The sequence below is a fragment of the Pongo abelii genome, chromosome 12, assembly GCF_028885655.2.
Source record: "Pongo abelii isolate AG06213 chromosome 12, NHGRI_mPonAbe1-v2.0_pri, whole genome shotgun sequence".
Lineage (NCBI taxonomy): Eukaryota > Metazoa > Chordata > Mammalia > Primates > Hominidae > Pongo > Pongo abelii.
The window spans coordinates 84,711,835-84,719,801 of NC_071997.2; the positions used below are offsets into that span (position 1 = coordinate 84,711,835).

The 7,967-nt window shown below is 39.5% G+C and overlaps 1 protein-coding gene across 5 annotated transcripts in view; it reads left to right on the forward strand.

Moving 5' to 3' along the window:
• The window catches only part of FBXO11 (F-box protein 11), a 102,390-nt gene that overhangs the window by 92,233 nt on the left and 2,190 nt on the right, over nt 1–7,967 (forward strand). For all 5 annotated transcript variants that reach the window (XM_002812048.6, XM_009237326.4, XM_024242109.3 and 2 more), the window contains exons 17-21: nt 3,209–3,285; nt 3,703–3,846; nt 6,658–6,768; nt 7,381–7,488; nt 7,820–7,928. In XM_002812048.6, coding sequence (XP_002812094.1) covers nt 3,209–3,285; nt 3,703–3,846; nt 6,658–6,768; nt 7,381–7,488; nt 7,820–7,928 — 549 coding nt within the window. The remainder of the gene's footprint in view (nt 1–3,208; nt 3,286–3,702; nt 3,847–6,657; nt 6,769–7,380; nt 7,489–7,819; nt 7,929–7,967) is intronic.

The following is a 7,967-nucleotide window of genomic DNA, read 5'->3' on the forward strand; positions in this document are numbered from 1 at the left end:
CAGTTGTAGACTCAATAGCTTTATATTGGAAGAAGATGCATCCAGGACGTTCATAGCTAGAGGGGAGAAGTCAATGCCTGACTTCAAAGGGCAAGCTGATCTCTTGTTAAGGGTTAGTTCAGCTGATGACTTTAAGTTGCAGGCAGTGCTTATTTACCATTCTGAAAACCCTAGGGCCCTTAAGAATTACACTAAATCTACTCTGCCTGTGGGCTATAAAGGGAACAACAAATCATGGATGATAGCATATGAATTTACACTACAGTTTACTGAATATGTTAAGTCCACTATTGAGACCTAGTGCTCAGAAAAAATATTTCAAAATATTACTGCTCATTGACAGTGCACCCAGTAACCCAAGAATTCTGATGCAGATGTACAAGGAGATTGTTGTTTTCACGCCTGCTAATACAGCATCCATCCCACAGTCCATGGATCAAGGAGTAATTTCAATTTTTAAGTCTTTGTATGTAAGAAATACTTTTTAGAAAGCAGTAGTTGCCATAGATAGTGATTCCTCTGATGGATCTGGGCAAAGTAAATTGAAAACCTCTGGAAAGGATTCACCATTCCAGATTTCATTAAGAACATTAATGATTCCTGGGAAAAGATCTGAAAAAGTGCTGTAATCCAAGCATTTTGGGAGGCTGAGGTGGAAGGATCTCCTGAGGCCAGGAGTTCAAGATCAGCCTGGGCAACATAGCAAAACCCTGTCTCTGTAAAAAATAGAAAAAATTAGCTAGGCATGGTGGCATGCACCTGTGGTCCCAGCTACCCGGAAGGCTGAGGTGGGAGGATTGCTTGAGCCCAGGAAGTCGAGGGTGCAGTAAGCTATGATCATACCACTGTGACCCCTGTCTCAAAAAAAAAAAAAAAAAAAAAAAATTGCAGTTATGCCCTGAGCCAAATGTTGAGCTTTTCTGCCCACAAAGTGCAAAATTCTAGTACTGGCAGAGGTGCAACCCAAGGGGTGGCCAGGGTTCTCACCGCCTTTGGCCATGGGGCAGGCTGGTCTAGACAGCAGGGGAATGTTTTCAGGGCTGAAGTTTCCCCCCTACTTAGTCTTGAACACATCGGGTGCTGGAGCACCTGTGTTCCCATGAGGCCAGCGTGGGCCACGCATGACTTCAAAAGGCCCTCGAGGCTTGACTAAGTGCGCCAGTTTCATTCTGAACATGCCGCTCTAAAACACATCCCTGCTGAGCCACAGGAGGATCAGATATTGTGAGCTTCTGGCCTGTTGATGCTCAAGAGCTGGGGCATGCGGGGAAGACTCCGGAACTTCTAACTCTTGCTAACCTTACATCTGGGATTCTTAACGCCCTCAGCTGAAGAACTCAATGAATTTCAGCTTTGAAGAGGTTCTTCTAACACTTGGCCAATTTCAACCAGGCTTTGCTAAAGTCCTCTGAAATTGGGGGATTGAAAGCCAGTTACTTGGATCACAAGTTACCTGTGAAATCTGCAAGGACCTGCTGTCAGGGCTCATGAAGCCCCGAAGTATGGCACCTTGGCATGCGGACTACTCTGACCCAGAGGAGACTGGAAGGCCTCAGAAGCCAGGTCTTTGTCCTTCCCTCCTGGTTCCTCCTTTTCTCCCCCAAATTGAGTCCCGGAAACCAGAATTCCTTTTCCTCAAAGCAGGTCTTAGAAACTAGAATTCCTTTCTCTCAAACCCAGCCATAAAACCTAGCAAGGTCACTCTCTCCCTTCTCCCCGCAAGATCCTCGTTCCTGAGGGGGGTACCCAGGGGAAGGGGAATTGTACAGAGCAGCTTTGCTGGGTTTCCCGACTCTGTCCATCACTGTTAGGCCAGATCCTTTGTGTCCAGTCACATTTCTGCATGGCTGTTCATTCATCAAACCTAAATACAAAAATAAATGTTTTTATGGCCAGGACCAAAAAAAAAAAAAAAATTAACGGGGGTTTGGAAGAAGTTGCTTCCAACCCTCATGGATGACTTTAGGGGTATAAGACTTTGGTGGAGGAACTAATTCCAGACGTGGTAGAAATTGCAAGAGAAGTAGAGTTAGAAAATGGAACATGAAGATGTGACTGAATTGCTGCAACCTCATGATAAAACTTGGACAGATGAGGAATTGCTTCTTACGGATGAGCAAATAGTGGTTTTTCTTGAGGTGGAGTCTGTTCCTGTTGAAGATGCTGTGAACATGGTTGAAATGACAACAAAGGATTTAGAATATTGCATAAGCCTGTTAATGAAGTAGTAGCAGAGTTGGCAAGGATTGACAACAATTTTGAAAGAAATTCTACTGTGAGCAAAATGCTATAACAACATTGCATGCTACAGAGAAATCTTCCGTGAAAGGAAGAGTCAGTCTATGTGGCAAACTTAATTGTCTTATTTTAAGAGATTGCCAGTTAGTCAGGTGCAGTAGATCATGCCTGTAATCCCAGCACTTTGGGAGACTGAGACAGGTGGATCACTTGAGCCCAGGAGTTTGAGAACAGCCTGGGCAACATGGCAAAACTCCATCTCTACAAAAAATACAAAAATTAACTGGGCATGGTGGTGTGCACCTGTAGTCCCAGCTACTTGAGAGGCTTAAGCAGGAGGATTGCTTGAGCCCAAGAGTTCGAGGCTGCAGTGAGCTATGATCATGCCACTCCAACTCCAGCTTGGGTGACAGAGCAAGACCCCATCTCTTTAAAAAAAAAAAAAAAGACTCCCTGAAGGCTTAGACTGTTATTAGCATTTTTAGCAATAAAGTATTTTTAAGTTAGGGTATGTGCTTTTTTTTATGTAATGCTATTGCATACTTAATAGACTACAGTATAATGTAAAGACACTGGGAAACCAAAAAATTCACGCGACTCTCTTTATTGCAATACTCGCTTTATTGTGGTGGTCTGGAACGGAACCTGCAGTTATCTCCAAGGTATGCCTGTAATTCATTCCTTCATTTTACATATGAGGGGAATATATAATATAAGTCACTTAATATAACCCCATTTAGTTAACATGTTAGGAAACTCTACAATAATAATCTGTAGTAAAGTATGTTCTGTGGGAAATACAGGATTAAGCAAAATTAAACCACTTTCTTCTCAGGGCATCTTGGACTCCATTGTATAGTTAATTCTTACTACGTGACTTATGTGGATTTCTCCACTGTTTACCTCACGTAACATGAAGATATGGGAGTAGAAGCTATTGAAATGGTATTATTTTCTATTCTATTTACAGGACTGGAAGCAACCCCAAAATTAGACGCAACAAAATCTGGGGAGGACAGAATGGTGGAATTCTAGTTTATAATTCTGGTATGTTTAATCTGTCATCTTTTTCTCTGTGTTAATAAACTTCAGAAATACACCTTCTAGGCCGGGCACGGTGGCTCACGCCTGTAATCCCAGCACTTTGGGAGGCCGAGATGGGTGGATCACCCGAGGTCAGGAGTTTAAGACCAGCCTGGCCAACATGGTGAAACCCTGTCTCTACTAAATACTACAAAAATTAGTTGGACGTGGTGGCACACGCCTGTATTCCCAGCTACTTGGGAGGCTGAGGCAGGAGAATCACTTGAGCCCCGGAGGCGGAGGTTGCAGTGAGCCAAGATCACGCCACTGCACTCCAGCCTGGCAACAGAGCGAGACTCTGTCTCAAAAAAAAAAAAAAAGAAAAAAAGAAAAAGAAAAAGAAATATACCTTCTAGATAACCTACATTTTTGCATTTATAGGTCTAGGCTGTATAGAAGACAATGAAATATTTGACAATGCAATGGCTGGAGTCTGGATTAAGACAGATAGTAATCCTACACTAAGAAGAAATAAAATCCATGATGGAAGAGATGGTGGCATCTGTATATTTAATGGGGGTCGAGGTATTGTTGTTAATTTTGCATTAGTGAAAAATCCAGTTTTCCATTATTCTTCCATATCTTTAATGATCAATGACATTGCTAACTAAGTTATAAATTGAGTGAATCTCAAGTCTTTTTCCTTATCAAGTTGAGCTGGTTTAGGAGATTAGTGCCTAGAGTTAAGAGACAAATGTTTACAATACTTTTCCTTTTGTAGCCACTTTGAGTCTGCAGTTGTCAGTAAGCCTTTTTAAAGATAGAATTTGTTTACATTCTCTGGACCTTTTAAAATTCAGAATAGTAATATGATTATAATAAACTTCAAAGTCAAGTTATAGAAATAGGTGTGAGAAATTAATTGATCTGTAAATATCTGAAAATGTCTTTAGTAAACGGGTATTGCTTTTGTAACTGTTTTCAACTGTGTTTGTTGGAGAGTGGAATTAATGAAGCCAAGATGTGCCTGGTTTGGTATTCAAAAAGGTCAACTCACTTTGCATTGAGGCAAAAGTTCCATAGTGCCTGCCCCTTACAGATGCATGTATACAGAGATTCACAGAGCTGCCAAATGCAAATCTATCTTTGTTCCTGAAATGTCAATAACCCAACATTTGTACATATCTTACATAGAATAGCTAGTTATTACTCTAACATACCAAGATTTAATGAACAAAGTTTACTACTACAGCCAAGCAGTGATGATTCCATTGACAGACTCTCCAGGAGCTTATAATCTAGTAATTCAGTAAAGTGACATGTCTCAGATAGTTTTTACAAAATATAGTGAAGACACACAATACAGAATGGTTTATTTGCAAGGTGCTGAGAAATGGTTCACACAAGTCAAATCACTTTTGAGCCGTGTTTTGAAAAATGAATAGATATTTACTAGCAATTGGGTTTGGGAGAGGCGAACAGACCATTCCAGATGTTATTTCACTTTTATTCTTTAAATACTGATTTAACACCTCTGTACCAACCACTATGATACAGATGCTAGAGATATGCTAAATGAAACAGCACTACATCCATAAAATGTATAGTGTGATGGAGTGGAGCACACTGTAAACAAAAATCTAGAGGAAACTGAAAGTAAGGGAAGAGGTACAGAAAGTTGAGGCTACAGAAGGGGCAAGGCCCAAATCATGAGGTTTTCTATATGCAGTAAGGAGTCTGGACTCCATCTTAGCAATACCACTTGAGGTTGTAGTGGAAATAATCAAGATTAGAGACAGGGACTTGGAATAACTCAGGCAATAAATAATGAGAGCCTAAACTAAAATGATAGCATAAGGGTGTGAAAAGGTTGGGGGGGGGGCGGGGACATGTTAACGATATTTAAAAGGACAGAACCGGCTGGGCACAGTGGCTCACACCTGTACTTCCAGCTGCTCTGGAGGGTAAGGCAGGAGTATCACTTGAGTCTGGAGTTGGAGACCAGCCTAGGCAATATAGCAAGACCGTATCTCTATAAAAAGGGTGGAACCAACAGGACTGGGTCATTTATTTAATATGGAGGTTGAAAGAAAAGTGAAATATGATGGATGCTCAGGATTCTGATTTGGGTGGGTGACTACCTTTCACTGAGGTAAGATATAGGAAATGGTTTCTGGAAAACATTAGTAAGGTCAGTTTTTAAACATTGAATCCAAGGTTGTCTTCTGGAATATCCAAATTGGTTATGACCAGAATGTGATTAATTATACTAAGCTAAAGGAATAGATTTAAGAATTAGCAACAGTGGCCGGGTGCAGTGGCTCATGCCTGTAACCCCAGCACTTTGGGGAGGCCCAGGTGGGTGGATCATTTGAGATCAGGAGTTTGAGACCAGCCTGGCCAACATGGTGAAACCTAAAAATACAAAAATTAGCCAGGTGTGGTGGCAGGTGCTTGTAATCCCAGCTACTTGGGAGGCTGAAGCAGGAGAATTGCTTGAACCTGGAGGCAGGGGTTGCAGTGAGCCAAGATCGCACCATTGCACTCCAGCCTGGGTGGCAGAGTGAGACTCTTGTCTCGAAAATAAAAAAGCAACAGTGTATATGTAATAGTTGCAAGATGTAAGATCACCCAAAGAGTATGCAGAGGGAAATGAGGGACAGAACCCAGAAATATTAATACCCAGAGAGTGAACAGGAGGACCCCAAGAAGTCACTGAGTCAGATTTTTCCCACTCATCCAGGTGAAAGTTTAGGTCAATAATGTGAAATACCAGAGGGATTAAATGTCTACAGAAATAAAACCATGTCTCACATTAAGACAAACAAGTAGGTTGGAGGGGTATTTTGAGGGGCAAGGTGATATTAAACTTTATTCTGAAAGTAGTTTGTTAGAGAAAGAGGCATGATAAGAGTTGCAGTTAACTGATTGGAAACTATGCAGCAGATGAAACTGGAATAAAGGAAACTCATCAGGAAATGATTATAGTAATAAAGGCCAGAAATAAGGGCTTGCTTGCCTGAACTAAAAACAAGAGGATACAAAGGTTCTAGAAATATTTCAAAGGAATTAACTTTAATTCAGCAATACTCATTGAGAATCAACTATGTACCTGGCTCTGAAGATGAAGTGGTGAGTAAACTTAGACATGGTCCCTGCTATCATGGAGATGGCAGATTATTGGTCAGAATGCTCTTACCTGTTATTTTAGCAATTTTGTTAGATCCTTAATACCTCTAAATTGCTAATAAACTTTGGTTTTGGCTGAAAAAACAGTCCTGTGAATTTTACCATGCAGTTAAATAAGAAACTAAAAGCAAACCTAAATACCACCAAAAAGGTTAGTAGAGTCTGTCATATGCATTAGCCTTAATCTAAGGAAATATTTTATTATAGGTCTCCTTGAAGAAAATGATATTTTCAGGAATGCTCAAGCAGGTGTTCTCATCAGCACTAACAGTCATCCAATCTTAAGGAAAAACAGAATATTTGATGGATTTGCTGCAGGTTTGTGTTTTCTTTTCTTACCTGTGGCTTATATGTAGTTCTGCAAAGTGTTTGATGTGGAGTATATTCATTCTGTTTTGCTTATTAACTAAAATGTGCAAAGTGTGCTGAAGTGGCTGAATGCCTGTTTATTCATTCACTTACAAGAGCACCTAATCAAGTTCTGGATTCTTCTACTCTAAGCCAGACTCCTAAGAAATGTTGCTCTCATTGCTTAGTCGTGATTATGAAACATTTATTGGGATAGAATAAACGCATTCTTGTATTACCACTAGGAATACAGATAGATTCAATTCCTCAGATGAATTTACCAATTTAAATCTGCAACAGAAACACAGATGTTAAAATGGATGCCAGTGAAATCCAAGTATCATGTATTTAAACTTTAAGACAGTTAGGTTGGTGCGAAAGTTAATTGCGGTTTTGACCATTATCATTGATAAGTGAATGTTACTGTTAATGGTTGAAATAAGTATCTACATTTTATTCAGTAGACATTAAGAGGGTTAATGTACTTTTATAAAAGCAGCAGTTTACATTTGCTTGCTAATTTCAGGTTTTTAAGAAGCAGTATAAAGTGATGTATCTACTTGTTTGTAAATTTTACTTCAGGTATTGAAATTACAAATCACGCAACTGCAACACTAGAAGGCAATCAGATTTTTAATAACCGGTTTGGAGGCTTATTTTTAGCATCTGGGGTTAATGTGACAATGAAAGGTATGTTGGAGTCTGTTATATCTATAAATATATACAATATGCCATGAAAGATAAATAATCAGAAGCCGTTTTATAACTTGATTCCTTACGTCACTCTCCAAGTTAGCAACAGTTTAAGATAGATTTTGAAAGAAACAGAGCTTTGGTTCTAAATGGTTGGAGTATCTTATACAAGGAAAATTCTATTCTTAGCTGATTTCTTAGTTACTTCATTGGTTAGCTTCAAGGCTCTTAAAAATATTGGCTCTTCTGTTAGGATAATCCTATAATCTTTAGTTTTTAAAATATTAACAGTCCTGTGGATTTTTACTTATTCTTTCTTTTATTACAGATAACAAAATAATGAACAACCAAGATGCCATAGAAAAGGCTGTTAGTAGAGGCCAATGTTTATATAAAATATCAAGTTATACCAGCTATCCCATGCATGATTTCTACAGGTAACTTAGAAATAAATATTTGAGTCCTGAAAAGAGGAA